The following is a 17,594-nucleotide window of genomic DNA, read 5'->3' on the forward strand; positions in this document are numbered from 1 at the left end:
TTGGCTTGTCCTTGCTTCAGGTCACAAGCCCGTAGGTCAGGTAAAGGGAGAGATAGGGTCAGAACACGGACTGCTTCAAAGCCCATTAATCATAGTACTGTCTCGCTTGAGCCAAGGTTGTTGCTCGCTGTTACTTGTCTGGCACCCATGGTCGTAGACATGAGTCGAGACCTCTACGACATGCCAGCCGTCCTATACATGCCTGCTCCCCGCTCCCCTGCATTAATATGCGCCCCCGCTCCTCTGCCCGAAACAGCCCTAACAGAACAGAATAGAAATAGGGAAACCCTGAACCCAACACCAACCCTGAATTACCGACTCCCTCCCTCCAACCCCTTGCCCAATTCACGCACCGTGTTAGCCGTAACTCTCCAGAGTTACGGCGGCACTTGGGCGTCCTCCGGGGGTATCCACCACTCCGCGGACCAGGTCTCGTCCTCTCCGACGGCAGCCTCGTCTTCGTCCGCTCCAGGGGCCTCGGCGTCCACAGACGGGTCCTCGGCGTCCACAGACGGGTCCTCGATGTAGCCGGTCTTCCTCGTGGTTTTCGCGTCCTCCTCTCCACTCCTCGCGTCTTCCGGGTTCTCCTCGCCAGTCGTCTGCTCTGCCCTCCTAATGGTCCCGCTCGCCTCCCATTGGCTGTGGCTCTCCTGTAGGGAAGAGGTCTCCGGGTTAGTTAACCCTCTATAGTCCGGGCCAGGCAGTTCACTGAAAAGACTCCGGTGGGGGCTGATTACGGGGGTAAAGGCGGGCTCCCCCTCACATCCCCCTTCCCTAACTTTCTTGCCAGCATGAAAAGACAAAAAGTCAGCATTTATTTGTTCTTTTCCATTTCAATGGTGTGTCCGGAATCTGTATGGCTGGAGTGTTAAAAACCATCGAAGAATCCTGTCATTGTGTCCTTTGTTTTTAGCTAGCCATTCGAGTGGGGCATGATCAGTATATAGAGTGAATTCCCGGCCCTCTAAGTAGTACCTAAGGGTTTCTATAGCCCATTTGATTGCTAGGGCCTCTTTCTCAATCACTGCGTACCTCTTTTCTCGGGGAAATAGTTTCCTACTGATGTACAGTATAGGCCTTTCCTGACCATGAGAGTCCATCTGGGAAAATACCGCCCCCAAGCCTGTGTCAGAGGCGTCCGTTTGTAAGACAAATGGTTTAGTGTAGTTAGTGCTAAGTAAGACGGGTCGGGAAGTGAGGGCCTGTTTCAACTTCTTAAAGGCTTCTTTAAGTGTAGGAGAAGGTTGTTGTAATTCTTGTTCTGTCTTGGTCTCTTTCTTTAATAAATCTGTCAAGTTGGAAGCCAACTGAGAGAAATTCGGAATGAATCTCCTGTAATATCCTAGCACCCCAAGGAACGCTCTTAGTTCCTTTTTTTGTTTTAGGAAAGGGAATGGATGTTATAGCTGCTATTTTTTCTTCTTGGGGCTTTATATATCCCTCTCCCAGAAGATATCCTAAATATTTTACTGAGCGTGTGGCCAATTTGCTTTAGGCAGGATTAATGGTCAGTCCACTTTTCCCTAATTCTTGTATGACTCTGGCAAGGTGGGACAGATGTTCCTCCCATGACGAGCTATGGATAACTATATCGTCAATGTAGGCTGCTGCAAATTTTTCACAGGGTCTCAATAAATTATTCATTAATCTTTGAAAAGTGGCTGGAGCCCCATGTAAGCCGAAAGGCAAGACTTTGAACTGGTACAACCCGCTGGGAGTGGAAAAGACAGTTTTTCCCCTATTTTGGGGTTTAAATGGGACCTGCCAGTACCCCTTACACAGATCTAAAGTGCTAACGTATTGGGCCGTGCCAAGTCGTTCCACCATCTCATCTACTCTCGGCAGGGGATAGGAATCAAATTGGGAGATCTTGGTGACCTCCTGAAAGTCGATGCAGAATCGGATGGACCCATCGGGCTTAGGCACTAAAACTATGGGCGAATTCCACTCACTTTTAGAAGGTTCTATTATGTCCATTTGCAACATTTTTGCCACTTCTTGTTCTACAGCTTGCCTGCGAGATTCTGGGATATGGTAAGGCCGTAGTTTTACCTTCTTGCATGATGGAGTATTGATGGCATGTTCTACAATTGTTGTTCTCCCCGGTTCGAGGGAAAACACACCAAAAAGAGGTTTTAGCCTGGCTTCCAACTCCTGTCTTTCTTGTTTAGGCAAATCGCCATCAATACTTTGCTGGTATAAACAGGTGGCCCCCCTCCCATTTTGTAAGCAGATTGATATGGTATATTTGGGTGTTTCGTTTTCCTTTTTGGATCCAATTCCAATCTATAGGTTACCGGGGTAACTTTCTCAATGACCCGATAGGGTCCCTGCCATTGTCCTAGTAATTTGTGATCCGATGAAGGCATCATTAATAGAGCAAAATCATTGACCTCTAGACTTGGATTTTTAGCCTTTTTATTATATTGAGTCGCTTGGGCAGCCTGAGCTTGTTCCATGTGGGAGGAAACTATACTACGGATTTGTCCGAAATGACTTTTTAACTGTCGGACATATTCTGGAAGGGGCTTCATTCCTTCTGGAACCTCTTCCCATTCTTCTTTCAGCATATCCAATAAAGTGCGTGGCTGGCGTCCGTACAACAATTCAAATGGGGAGTACCCCGTACTCTTTTGGGTTTTACATCTAATAGCAAAAAGAGCCAAAGGAAGCATCTCTTCCCATTTACGGGCTTCAAGATCCAGCAGTTTTTTAAAAGTGGTCTTTAGTGTGGCGTTATATCGTTACACTAACCCATCGGTCTGGGGGTGGTATGCTGCTGTTCTAATTTTCTTAATGTTCAACATGAGACAGACCTGTTTTAGAAGACGAGAGACAAATGGAGTCCCTTGGTCTGTTATTATCTCTCTCGGGAACCCCACCCTCGAAAATATGTTGATCATTGCTTTAGCAATTTGCATAGCATTGGGTTGGCGTAAAGCCACAGCTTCTGGATAACGGGTGGCGTAATCCCCAGGGCTAGGACAAACCGACATCCACTCCGGGAGGGGAGCAAGGGTCCGATGATGTCCATACCTACTCTCGAGAAAGGCTCTTGAATAATGGGCAGGGGATGTAAAGGAGCTTTTGGAGAGGTAGTTCTATTTTTTTTTTTGACAGATTGGACATTCCTTACAATACTGACGTATCTGTCGGTAAATGCCGGGCCAGTAGAATTTTTCTAACACGTTTTTTTCTGTCTTTTCCTCTCCAAAATGACCATCCAATAAGTGACTGTGGGCTAGAAATAATACCTTTTCTCTATACTGTTGGGGTACCAACAATTGAAATGGCATGTCCCTCCCCCCTATCCAATATAGTAACCCCTTTTTACAAACAAACTGGGGACCTACTTGGTCTGGGTCTTCCTCGTCTTGAGCCCTGTTCCAGGCTTCTCTTAGAGAAGGGTCTTCTCTTTGTGCCGAATGGAATCCTTGATCGCCTTGCCAAATGGGTGGATCGATTTTCCGAGTTAAAACTACTCTGGTCCAATCCCTTTTTTCTCGTTTTTTCTGTTTTTCACTCTTCTTTGGTTTACTTTCGGGGAATCCTGGCTCTGAGTCTTGAGAAAATGGGGAAGTGCTTCTCCACTCTTCCCCCTCCATCCATGTTTCTTTTACTAGTTTTGACGTGTGGGGGTAGTCATTCCCTAATACCAGGACTTCGGGAAGTTTGGGAACTAGTCCTACTCGGAGGAGATATGCAGCTAGGTCAGAATCATACTGTACTTGGATCTCGGGCGCAGGGTACCTCCGGGTATCCCCGTGAACACATTGAATGTCAACCTCACCTAGAAGCGGTGTAACACCTCCGGGTATAGCTTGGGGTTGTATTACGCTCTGCAAGCAACCAGTGTCTATCAAGGCCTGTCTTTTCTCCCCATTGACTAGGACCTCTCTATGATAGGGGCAACTGGTTCCGGAGGGACTACAATAGTAGGTGCGGGTGAGCCCCACCTCCATAGGCTCCTCTTTCTGGGGACAAACCCTAGCTATATGGCCAAAGGCCCCACAATTATAACACTGGAGACCTGGTTGAGGTGGTGCCCGGATGGGAGGAGTCACAGGACTAGGTAAAAGCGGAACAGATTCAGGCTTCATGTTGGGTTGTTTATATGGTTTGGTGGAGGAATTCCCTGGTCTGACGGGAGGATTCCCTGGTCTCTTCCAATTGTGTTCCTCTCGCCCCTTTTGTGATTCTTGGGTCCTATGAAAGGCACTGGCTATCTCGATGGCTCTTTCTAAAGTCAAACCAGTATGCTGGCGTACCCGTTTCTGAATATGGGGATACAATGAACTCAAATACTGCTCTAGATAGATTTTTCCCATTATTTCGTCTTTAGTAGCTGTTTGGGGTTTCAACCATCTATCAGTCATGTCTCTAATTCGGTAGGCCAGAGCCCTGGGAGTTTCCTGTGGTCCCTCCTTGATTTGTCTCAACTTTATCTTGTATGTATCTTCGTCTATCCCCAGTCTTTCTAGTATATTTTTCTTTACATCATCGTAAGGGGTAAGGCCTTGAGGATTTACTGCTTGATAGGCCGCCTATAAATCTCCTGAGAGAAGGGGACCTAAGTATTGTCCCCATTTGTCTAGGGACCACCCTGCCGCTCTCGCCATCCTTTCAAAATTAGAAAAGAAAAAATCGGGATCCTCTCCCTCAACATACTTTAGCAACACAACTGAGGGTAAACCGGTATGTCCTCGAGGTTGGCTGAGTGTATCCGCCAATTTTCCTAACACGTTTTCCTGGGCTTGGCTTTGGTTAGTCAAAGTCCTTTGGAGTTTTCCCTATCTTCCTCAGCAACAGCTAGGAATTTCTCCATTATCTTTCCCAGTTGTTCTTGTCCTTCCGCTATTTTCTTAAACGCCGCCTCCATTTTTCCTGATCCCACTTCTGACACCAGGTGTGAGAGGGACGGGCGGAAAAAAGAAGCTAGTAGGTCTTATGCTTGGATCTATTTTGGCGTATTTATTTAAAGGTCTGTACACAAAACAAAGTTAGAAATAAACCGGGATCTTCTGGTGGTTGATCTTCCAAATTGGAGGCAGGATTCCCTCGGGCGACGTCCTCTTCTCCCCAGGTGGGTGTTGGTGATGGTTCCCCCGGGTAGCGTGTAGAGAGAAGAGACACAGGTGGTAAGTATGGTCGTCCTGGTTTAATAAGGATTACCGTCACCAAGGTTATGAAAGAAAATCCCGAAGTGCTCAGGGGACTAGTGAAGGGGGGGAGGGGGGGAGGGGGGGGAGGAATAATACTGTGCAACTAAATAGATAGGCAGGTTAAGTCGGTTGGCTTGTCCTTGCTTCAGGTCACAAGCCCGTAGGTCAGGTAAAGGGAGAGATAGGGTCAGAACACGGACTGCTTCAAAGCCCATTAATCATAGTACTGTCTCGCTTGAGCCAAGGTTGTTGCTCGCTGTTACTTGTCTGGCACCCATGGTCGTAGACATGAGTCGAGACCTCTACGACATGCCAGCCGTCCTATACATGCCTGCTCCCCGCTCCTCTGCAGTAATATGCGCCCCGCTCCTCTGCCCGAAACAGCCCTAACAGAACAGAAAAGAAATAGGAAAACCCTGAACCCAACACCAACCCTGAATTACCGACTCCCTCCCTCCAACCCCTTGCCCAATTCACGCACCATGTTAGCCGTAACTCTCCAGAGTTACGGCGGCACTTGGGCGTCCTCCGGGGGTATCCACCACTCCTCGGACCAGGTCTCGTCCTGTCCGACGGCAGCCTCGTCTTCGTCCGCTCCAGGGGCCTCGGCATCCACAGGCGGGTCCTCGGTATCCACAGGCGGGTCCTCGGTATCCACAGGCGGGTCCTCGGTGTCAACAGGCGGGTCCTCGATGTAGCCGGTCTTCCTCGTGGTTTTCGCGTCCTCCTCTCCACTCCTCGCGTCTTCCGGGTTCTCCTCGCCAGTCGTCCGCTTCGCCCTCCTAATGGTCCCGCTCGCCTCCCATTGGCTGTGGCTCTCATGTAGGGAAGGGGTCTCCGGGTTAGTTAACCCTCTATAGTCCGGGCCAGGCAGTTCACTGAAAAGACTCCGGTGGGGGCTGATTACGGGGGTAAAGGCGGGCTCCTCCTCACATTCACTTAACTATTACCAGCTAGTACCATGTACGAGAATGACATACCTTTTTTTTTAACTACTGGACCAGTTTAGGATCCTTGAGTACTGAGAGGCAATAAGTTAATACTTGAAGGAAGCAAACTATAGAAATCATGCTATGGAACCTTCATTTATTGGGTTTTTCATATCTCAGATCCACTATTGATACAGGGCCCAGTGTGACTTGGTCCATGAGTGTAACTTGTGTCACTGTTTTTATGTACTGTAAAGCAATACTTGCAGCTGAAGATGCTTTTTAAAGTAAGTACACGTTTTATGGCACAATGACCTACCTACCCATGTTTGAATGGGATGTCTTGAGTATTCTTTATGATAAGAAGATGCATTTTTTTAAAACTTTATATTCAATTTAGTTTTTCTCATTGTAGAATTGAAGTGTCTGCTAGAAATCAATTAGATGCTGTTAATGAATTGTTACTTTTTCTTTTTGTACAGGTGATATTTGCATTTCTCATTATACCACAGGCCAAAAAGAAGCTCTTAGAGCATGCTTGAAACCAAGGTAAGTGTCACTACATTTCAGTTGCACATGAAACGTTACTTGAATATTATTTTTCCAGCATTGATGTACTCTTTAATCAAGTTATCTTTTCTTTGTTGATTTTCAGTAGGTAGTGCATGCAATTACTTATATAAAATGGATTGAAATCATTCCATGAATGCAACTTTTATTCTTGGTGAGGAATGTCTACCACATGAATCGGGTATTTGCATAGTATTTTGATGAAGCCTCAGAATGTTCATTTGCACCGTTCTCTTCTCTCTGATCTAAGAGATTGGGCAAAAGGTGCATTGCCTGTGAGCTTTAGGAAGGTGGACTGTTTTTTATTAATAAATGTGTTGTGTTTATCTCAATGTGGTAGTAACACCCCTATTGCCAGTTTCCTCCTCATTTTGAAAATAGTAATGGAAGGAGCGTTTGTTTAAAAAAACAATGAATCAAATGTTGAAATCCATATGAGTTTCTTTCTTCTTTATTATTCCATAATCCAAAGCAAAAGACTTCAGGAAGTCCAAATCCAAATTCCAACAAAAAAGTTTGTTTAATACATGGATCCAATCAATACGATAATTATTCCATTCAAATCATTTATTCCACATAGAAAAAAAAAAGCTTTTTGTTAAGAGCAGCCTACGCGCTTCGTCCTCTTAGGACATCACCAGGGCTGCAAAGTAAAGAACAAAAAAAATCACTATCCATTTTCATAATAAACCAGACAAAAATAAAACTATGTTTATAGGCAAAGTCAAAATCATTGTTCAAAAACCTCTTTCGGTCCTGCCTATATAACAATCTAAAAATTACAATGCGTCCACCCACCTTTAAACAACATTTTATCTTATTTATATTCTTAAACAATTTAATGTTAGTTCATTATACTCTTCAAACTGAAATGCACGTACATCATTAGATTATGACTTTTCAGAGTTGAATACTACTCCTCATTATTCATTGCTTATTCGACGCCCTAGAGCAATATGAAACGAAGCTTGTATTTAGAAAATGATCTATTTAACATTTTATGAAATCCTGATTGATTTCTACTGTGAAAAGAAAAGTTTCATACCCAATTTATCAACCTGACTTATTCTGTCCAAGACACAAACCCTTAATAAAATAGGGCAAATGTTGTATAAGTATTCTATTGCTTCTGATCACGCTCTGTTAACCCTCCCACGCAACCTGTCAGCGTGAGCAATCCTCCTTATTCTTTCTAAATTCAATCCTACCATTCCCTCCTTCGATTAACATTGTCCTATCCTTTAAGATAAACAATACCACTTACAATTACAAAATTCCGTCTGTCGGAAAAGAAACTCCTCCAACTGTAAATCTTCTCCTTCCAAGCTCCGTTAAGTATAATGACCAATTTTAAATCTTCCATGGTAAAGACTCAAAATCGCCATGCTTTTCTATGTAAAAAGCTCCTCACTTCATTTCTTTATTCCTATATCCAATCAGTTCAGTTCCCCCTTTAAACTTAAAATTATCCAGGTCCAAACATTTACAATCACGGATTTCGATGGTTCCAAAACAAGATATTTCCCTGTCCAAGTTCCGTGATTTGTGATCCTGTGCACCATAACCCAAAATATATCTGGCAAAACAAATCTAAAACCACGACCTGGCATCAGATTCTAACAAGCATTTACAATGCAATGGTTTCGCCTTTGGAAAAGTTAGAGCTATTGGCATTGTAAATGACAAATTTTGTATTTATGTTTTGGTTTTGAAAACCGATAAATAAATGGCATTGTCATTTACATTGCCATTAGCTTAATCTCTCGCAAATGTGAGACCTATTGTACCCTCCGGACGAGCTCATCAGACAGCAATTACTACCATACACACACACACACCCAGAGCAACACACACACACCCAGAGCCACACACACACACCCAGAGCCACACACACCCAGAGCCACACACAAACACACCCAGAGCCACAAACACACACACACACCCAGAGCCAGCCACACACACCCAGAGCCACACACACACACACCCAGAGCCACACACACACACCCAGAGCCACACACACACCCCCAGAGCCACACACACACACACACACACACACACCCAGAGCCACACACACACACACCCAGAGCCACACACACACACACACCCAGAGCCACACACACACACACACAGACAGAGCCACACACACACACCCAGAGCCACACACACACACCCAGAGCCAGACACACACCCAGAGCCACACACACACCCAGAGCCACACACACCCAGAGCCACACACACACCCAGAGCCACACACACACACACGCCCAGAGCCACACACACCCACCCAAAGCCACACACACCCACCCAAAGCCACACACACCCTCCCAGAGCCGCACACACCCACCCAGAGCCACACACACCCACTTGGCTCTTCTGAAATGTTGGCATGTATGGTAGTGAGCTGTGTGTGGTGAGCTATGTGTGGTGAGTGTGTCTCGTGAGCAGTGTGTGGTGAGCTGTGTGTGATGAGCTGTGTCTCGTGATCCATCAGTGTGTTGTGAGCTGTGTGGGGTGAGCTGTATGTGGTGTGTGGGGATCAGTGTCTGTCCCCCGCGCTGCGCTGGTTTTGCCCCCGGTCGGATCCTGCGCTGTACGCATGCACAGTGCCGGCTGCCGCTGCCCCTTGGAGGCTCTTTCATTGTCTCGCATCTCTCCCCGGCTCCCCCTTTCATTCACCGGACCTCAGCCCAGTCACCGGAGACAACTGGACTGTCATGGCGGGGACGGACCCTGTGGAGGTGAGGTGCCCTGTGCGGCTCTGCCACCCCCCGGGGGCGGCAGGGCTCCTCCTTTCACCCACGGACCCGCTCTGCCTTTCATCAGGGCCCGGGGACGGATCCTGCGGGGATGAGGGGCCCTGTGCAGCGCTGCCATTTCCCGGGGGAGGGGAATTGTGCTCCTCCTTTCACCTTAGGACCCGCTCTGCCTTTCAGCCGTGCCCGACGTCACTGCCAACACTGGGTGGTTTAAGGCGCTTCCCGCTGTTTCTTGACAATGATAGTTGTGAACCTCAGCGCTGCCTCTTCTCGGCGCTCCAGAGATCCGTGCAGTGACCAGGTCCATGTGGAGCACAAGACTGACACCCGAGGGCCCCGGGACCCGGGCTCAGCTGAACAATTAACATAAGGAGCATGAGTCAGACACTGAACAACTGTGGGAGAGCAGAATCGTGGGCTGCGAGGAATGATGTAAACTCCCTGAGGCTGGACAATACCGACAGTCGAGCTGAAAGGAGCCATAACAAGTGGGGCCGGAGACACGGACAGCGGGAGGGGGGGCGGGGTCGGGAACGGGCACACGGACAGCGGGAGGGGGGGCGGGAACGGGATAAAAAAAAGTAGTAAAAAATGCCGCTTACCTGCAAATCAAGGAAAGTGAAATCGCACAGCTCACCCCTGCAAAGCACACGTTGGAAATGAAACAAACATGCCGAGACAAAAAAAAAAACAACCGCCCACCGCCGCATGACGTACTAAAAGGGGCAGGATGAGTAAAAATCGCCGGAACGCCCACGAATCTGCTCGGTCAAGGACTGACAGATCTCTCTTCCAATGGCTAGCCTCCATTTATGGAGCTAGCCAATGGAACAGAGAGGCGGGACAAAGCTCCATACTGCTTCTCAAAAGATTTCGCCTGCGCGAACGCTGCTGCACAGCGAACGCCAGGCGAAACCTAAAAACGTATTGTAGTTTAGCTATCCACTTCAAAAACGAATTAAGAAAAGCCCCTCCATCTAAATCTCACCTTCAAATCCCAATCTTTCTTGCCCTTCGTGTTCTGGCCGTCATTCGTCAGTGGGTCATGATTAATCTGCTGCGATTTCAGTCCGCGCTGCTACTTTCTTTTAAACATCCCGTCTGCCAATTGCGTTCGCGCCTTTCCAAACTTCAATTAACTCAACTACATGTCCCTCTCTGGTCCGCATTGTTAGCAGCCAATCAGAAAATAAATCTGACTCTCCAATGTCACACGTCTAGACCAACCAATCACTGACTTTGTATTCCTGTACCACTTGTTCTCATTGCGATCCGCTCCTTGAGTTCCGTTTACTTCCGTTCAAGGTTGCCGGAAGTGCTTATGAAAGCCAATCGTCCTTCGTCCATGCTCTACATATACTTTACTCATTATGTAAAACCAGATATTTCAAATGAAAAATCCGCTCTAAGCCGGTGTGTGTTGAAATAATATTCTGTATCGTAAACCATTTGAAAGGTCCCCAAGTAAACATTCAGTAGTTGATGAGCCTGTTTTCACTACGCGCTTGCCGAAGGATCCTCACTTAGCATGATTATATGATAATGACACAACTCGTTGCAAAGCTCTAACATCAACATTACAGCTCAAACGAATATCCTTCACTAACTACGTGACCCCTTAGCAGTACTATCATATAAATATAACCTGAAATAAGTGGTATATCATTCAAGAACAGAGTATTGTTGACAAGCCTTCCCTTAGCATATTCCCATGCAACTAGCTCCAATCGTTACGGTACTGAATTATCCATCTCAAAAATTCAAATTTTCTCATAAAATACTTTCCTAATGACACCGCTCTTCAACAAAACCAATTCTCCCTGTTTGCATTATCACCATCCAACCCCAATATCGCTGATTGCAGTGCTGGTTGTTTTACACACTATACTATTTTCCATGAAAAAAAGGTTTTCTGTTAATCTGTAACCTGTTGCCAGTTAATATCAAAACAAAAGTTCTCACCATTATTATCTATTGCGATGCCAAGTCTTTACCAAAATTAACTCTAGTCTTATTGAAGAGTATATAATGTTAATGCAATGTGTTACCTCACATCAACTACAAAACCTCAACTGCTGCAGAGTTCATCATTATTTGGAAAACCTATCCCAAACATACCATAACCCTATCCATTATATATGTACCCATTGTAATATTACAGAAAATAATGAAGTTCAGAGTCGCTATTGAGACCACTAGTCACTGTTCTACATCTGCTTATCCACATGGCTTCCTGCTGCCTAATACTGAGTTCCCAATTGCCCCCTCTTTTTCCAGGCATAATCGTCTGTATGCCGTGGAACTTGATATTGACCTGTGTGCTATGATTTTCTTTAATATGCTGATACAATGGTGATCTAACATCATGATTAGTGATGGCCGGTTTATGTTCTTGAATCCTCAATTTAAGCATTCTTTTAGTGCTACCAATATATACTTTGTCGCACTCACATAAAATAGCATAAATTACCCCATGCTATTGCAATTGATGAACTCTTGGATGACATACTTTCGATTGGTGTTGTAAGAAAAATCCTTGATTTGATTAATTCCTGAATCACAAACACTACGGGTTCCACAGACATAGAACCCATTGGGTGGCTTGGTAACCAACTTATGTCCCCTATTTTTATGGGCTCTATATAATTCCTAGTGACCATATCTTTAATAGTTGGACTTCTTTTGAAAATCCCTCCGGGTTTATCGTTCGTTCGATAACTTTATTTCAGTCACAACGGACCATAAAAGTGCAAGATAAAATACATACATAGCAACAATAAAAAAAATAACAGAAACCCAACAGATTCAAGCTCATTCGTAAAAATACACATATTTAGAAAATTAAAACTGTGGCTTCGTCCATCAACATAAAACCAGATTAAACATTGGGTTGGTTATCGTGAAAGTTTGTTACAATATAAAACAGAAATAATTCCTACTGTCCAACGGCTTCATTAATGATTTTCCGACTTCTGTGCCACATTCCATTTAGAAAACGCGAGACAGCAAATATAATGGGGGGATGTGTGTCATATTTTAGGACTCTAAAAGCTTGAGCACACTGGCAGAAGCCTATATTCCCACAAATTGGTATCACCCAACGTTTGTGTACAGCCTGATAGTCAGGGCAAAAAAAAAAAAAGACATGGATTTCATTTTCAGAATTATATTTGCAAGCTGGGCACTCGGTGATCTTGTTGCTGTCCCATTTGCATGTAAACACCCTAAGCGGAAGACTACTCATCCGAAATTGCATATAGAGTTTCCTTGCTGATGATGGATAAATCCGATCTAGAAATTCTTCCTTTTTGTAATCTTCTTTAATTTGAAGAAACTCAATAGTCAATCTTCCCACTGTAGGACTCGCATGGAGGGACGATAGATTATGGGACCTACAATGGCAAACTAACTCAGCCCTGGTTAACGCTAGGCAAGCTACCTCCGGTGTTTCCCAGAGCTCAGGTAGACCAATCCTAATTCTAGTTGCCTTGATATGGGTTATCCACTGGATTTTCTTGTTTTTCAGTGCATCCCAAATCTCCCAAAGTTCATTTTTATAACAAACAAGTTCAGGCACTGACCATAATCTTCTCCAATACGTTAAGGGGCGTAATGCTATTACCTCCTAAATGGGGAGTAGCCCTAAATGGATATGGAGGGGTACTAGTGGGGTACTCACTGGCAGACCCAGTAAATTCCTCATGAATTGGTGTTCAACTTTTATGAGGTTGCTGGATTTTTGGTGTCCCCATAGTTCTGCCCCGTACAAGGAGGCCGATCTGGCCTGCAGTTTATACATTTCAATGACAGAAGCAGCAGGCTTAAATTCGGACGCTCTGTGCAATTTCTGGATCCCCCCCACCACTTTGGTTAGCTTTAGTGCAGCCTTTGCTGACTGAATATCCCATGTCAGATGTTCTCCCAGAGTAATGCCCAAATACTCATACTCCAAGGTCTTGACTTGCTCCAATGGGATTCCACCCAAAAGGGGATTCGGACGTGTCTGCCTGGGAGGATTAAAAATCATATATTTAGTTTAGTCTAGATTTATCTCCAGGTCCCTCAATGGACAAAAGTCAGCAAAACCATCCAAGGTTCATTGGATGCCCGTTGATGTCTTGGACAACAACAAAGTGTCGTCCGCGAACATCAGAGCAGGCACCCGACCTGAAACTAACCTCGGGGCATCAGTGTCCTTTACTCCAAGAAGGTGGTCAATAAGCCCGTTGATGTACAAACAGAACAAGGTGGGGGCCAGGACACACCCCTGGCGCACCCCCTGGTTCACCGGGAAGCGGGCTGACAGTTCTCCATACTTCCCACACCTGACTTGCGCATAGGTGTCAGTATGGAGCCTTATCAAGAGGTAGGGTGGTAGACCAAGTTCAAGCAGTACACACCATAATTTATCCCTAGGGACCAGATCGAACGCGGACCTCAGGTCAACGAAGATGAGGTAGAGGCTGCCACCCTCCACACTCACCGTTTTCCAATACAAGACCCGAAGTCTAAATATCTGGTCCGCAGTCGATATACAGCTCCTGAAACCAGCCTGGAAAGGGGTCAAGTTCTCGTTTTCCTCCATCCAGCTCTGGTCTCTATCTAGAATAACCCGTCCCAACATCTATCGGGCTAATAGGCCTGTAATTAGACGGTTTAAGAGGACAGCCTTTTTTGTAAATAGGGACTATTTCTGCGCCCCGCCAGGTGTCCGGCGGGTCGATGCCCATTAATATGGCATTAACAGAACACATAGGTGTGGGGCCCATATTTTCGGTTCAGACCGAAATAAGCCCCCCCGGAGCTTATCTAAGCCCGGCGCCTTATTGGGTACTAATGTAGCAATGGCGGCTTCCACCTCAAAGGAGGTGATCTCCCAGACCCCCTTCTAATCGATGCTCCTGGGGGAGGCCTGAGAGTGGGCTTAGGAAACCGACATCACCCGAATATGCATACAGAGCTCCAAAATGAGCTTCCCAGGATGCTGCAGCTATATTCGGTTCAATTGCCCTTCTACCTCCCCTACCACCAGAGATAACAATTGCCCAGAAGGATTTCCAATCTTTGGATTTAAGTGCAATTCTAAGATCATCCCATTGATCGACTTCCCACTCTTTCTTTTCCTTTTTGATGATCCGCTTGTACTAGAGCCGGCATTGCTTAATCCTAATCTTATCCTTTGCTTTTACTGCAAATATCAGATCTTTTTTTGCTTCCCGACAATTAGCATTATACCAGGGATGGGCAGAGACCGATTTTGCCTTTTTTTCCCCTTCTGGGTAATACACATCAGACAGTTCCGAAGTCAACTGTTTGTGTATTTTCAAAGGCTTGTCCTCTATTCCCAAATGCAAGGCAGTTACATCCACCTCACCCATATCTCTTAGATGCGGCACTACCCTTTGGTATATATTTGCAAGTTTTTCCTGGGAACCTTGTATGTGTGGCCATTTTACTCTCCGCTGTTGTTAGTTAGCGAGAGAGGATGTTCTTCTGGGTTGGGCTCAGGAGCAGAATTGGACAGACCCAAACTCCCTGGTCTAAGTGTCATAACAAGGGGATTATGGTCACTATCTTTTCTTTGATAGATCTGAAAATCCAGGACCATATTCCATAATCTGGATTCAACCAGAATGTAGTCCAGAATGGAGTTTTGCCCTTCTCTGTTAAATGTCGGTCGGCCAGGTCTATCCGATTTTGTCCTCCCATTGCAAGCCCTCAAAGAGGACGAAAGAGTAAGTGAATTGATTTGGAGGACCAACGACGTCCATGCTCGAACTACTGGAATTTGAGGTTCCGGGATATACCAATTCTGGTCCTCGTCATCTGGGCCGTCTATACTTGCATCAGTGAGGGGCTCAAACTGGCAGTTAAAATCGCCCCCCCACTATTAGAGTAACTGCTGGGTCTAATGTTGAAATAAACTGCCTCAATTGATCAGTTACTCCGGACTCCTGCCCACTCTGGATGGGCCGAGAGTAGATGTTTATTAGGGCAATTTGAATATTTTCTGGGAGCGTTAGAAGGACACATTGCTCATCGAGGGAGTTAGTAGGAATCTGGACTGCAGTAGCACCTAGGTGAGTGCCCACCCAGATGCTTAATACCCGGATGGTCTGCCCCTACCCTTCTTTGTAGCCAATATACTGAAAGTGGCAAAACCGCTCCTCTGATTGTCCTCCAGCGCCCACGTCTCCTGCATTAAACAAACATCACCCCCCCCCCCCACACACACACACAATTTCCTTTTGTGCCAGGTCGCAGCTATTCTCCCCAGCAAGTGGGCCGTCAGTAGGCTTCCCCCTCCTGCTAGAGTTTGGCCCAATAGCCCAGATGTCACTATCGTGGTTCCTTCCCGCTACCATTGCAAATGCAACACAGCTTACATCATCCTGAATTACGGGTGACGAAGCTCCAGGCTGTACGCCAGCTGTGTTAATCCCACTTCCCCCCCTATCAACCTCCCTGACTGACCCACCCTCCTGGGGACTAGATAAAATAATAGAGCAGGCATTTGCTTCTGTGCCTTCTCTGGCTGCAAGTGGACCCTGAGCATCAGTGAGGGGAGATTGAGACAGGCAGCTCTTTTGCCGTCAATCTATTTGATCCAAAATACTAAATCTATTACTCAGGGGAAACATAGCATCACTAGGAGTAAAGGTTTTAACTCCCTTCCAACTAGCGTGCCCAACCTGGACACTAAACCCCGGGTATCACGATCCCCCCAGGACCGACCTCCTCTGAAGTCAATAGGGGAAGCGGGATAGAAGTACGTTAAGGGGAGTGATTGGATTTGTGTTACTGAGCGCACTTGAGCCCAGTTGCAAATGTGTGTTACTGCCCATCTATTCCTGAAATTGATTACAACACAGTCCCCCCTAATATTTTTTTCCCTTGGCGCCACCCAATCTACTTGTCTTGCAAAGAGGATTTCACTCGATACATGTATAGGAAGGGGCCTGTTGTAATTCAGCCAGTGAAGACATTTATTTTTTAGATCACCATAGTCCTCCCTTTTTCCCTGATTCAAAGCTGGAACCCCTGCAAGCACTACCACATACGGTACAGACTCAGGAGGTACATCTAAACATTTTTGTTCTTTTACTGGAACATCACAGGTTGTACTACTGGTTGGTAGAGGTTGTATTTTCCCAGTCCCTCTACCCCCCCCCCCCCTTCTCATTAATTCTGCTTATTACTGGGATATTATTCACAGCACTATTACTGGGTTGTTGTATATGATCACTAGGCAGCACATATTGGTGGGAATAGATCAACTGCACTATTCACTTCAGACGGGGCAGAATGGTGGGAATTGCATTCACTGGCATAGACGACCTCTCGGTGTTTCCAAAATCATCATTTGCTCGTGTGGCCCCCTCCTCCACCGGAACAGAAGCAACCAATAATTCAAGGCGCGAAAGTCTACTTTCTATAACATTAAGTCTGTCATAAAAGGGAAGGCATGTCTTAGTGAAAATACTTTCCATTTTGACCGAAAAATCTTCTCCAAATTCCGTAAGACACACATCACCAGGAGTAGATAAGAGCGTAGACACTTGTTCAATGGGCTGGCATAAAACAGGGCTATTAGTAATTCTTGTTGCTTGACCTTCCCCCGCATTAGTGCATTTCTGTATTTTTGCTTTCCGGTTTTTCAAAGGGGCTCCTCCATGCTTCCTTTTAGGAATTGAATGTGAAGCAGGGATTTCAGCCCCTGTTTTAGAGTTGTTAGCAGATCGAGTTTGCGATCTCAAAGTAGACTGACCGGGAAGCTCATGATTTTGAGCTGAAACATATTGGGCAATAGGTACACCATCCGATCTAGCTGATGAATCAAACACTCCTCTTCTACATGTGCTTGATGGCAACCCTCGCCATTGTCGCCTAGAGAGACAGTCTCTATAGTTCCTTGCTGGTTCGGTGACGATGCCTGTGCCAACCTGCCCATAGACGACCGTTTATCAAAGGCAGGGTCCAGTGATAGCCTCTTTTCCTTTATTTCTATCTCATGTGCCAGCATAGAAGAAGCCCTAGTGACTATCCACCCGCCAGGAATGCAGGGGAGGAGCAAAGGTGATGGTGGTTGCTCCCTCTCACCCTCGGCGTCCACGCAAACAGTGAGTGTCCCAGTAAAGCCAAAGAAACCGCTGCAAGCGGCAATGAAGGCTGCAGGG

At 46.0% G+C, this 17,594-nt stretch overlaps 1 protein-coding gene across 3 annotated transcripts in view; it reads left to right on the forward strand.

The window, feature by feature from the left end:
* KIAA0586 (KIAA0586 ortholog) overlaps positions 1-17,594 on the forward strand; it is an 813,007-nt gene that overhangs the window by 155,077 nt on the left and 640,336 nt on the right. For all 3 annotated transcript variants that reach the window (XM_078660379.1, XM_078660377.1, XM_078660378.1), the window contains exon 4: positions 6,574-6,640. In XM_078660379.1, the coding sequence (XP_078516505.1) occupies positions 6,574-6,640 (67 nt within the window). The remainder of the gene's footprint in view (positions 1-6,573; positions 6,641-17,594) is intronic.

This window comes from Lissotriton helveticus, chromosome 9 (genome assembly GCF_964261635.1).
Source record: "Lissotriton helveticus chromosome 9, aLisHel1.1, whole genome shotgun sequence".
Taxonomy (NCBI): Eukaryota; Metazoa; Chordata; class Amphibia; order Caudata; family Salamandridae; genus Lissotriton; species Lissotriton helveticus.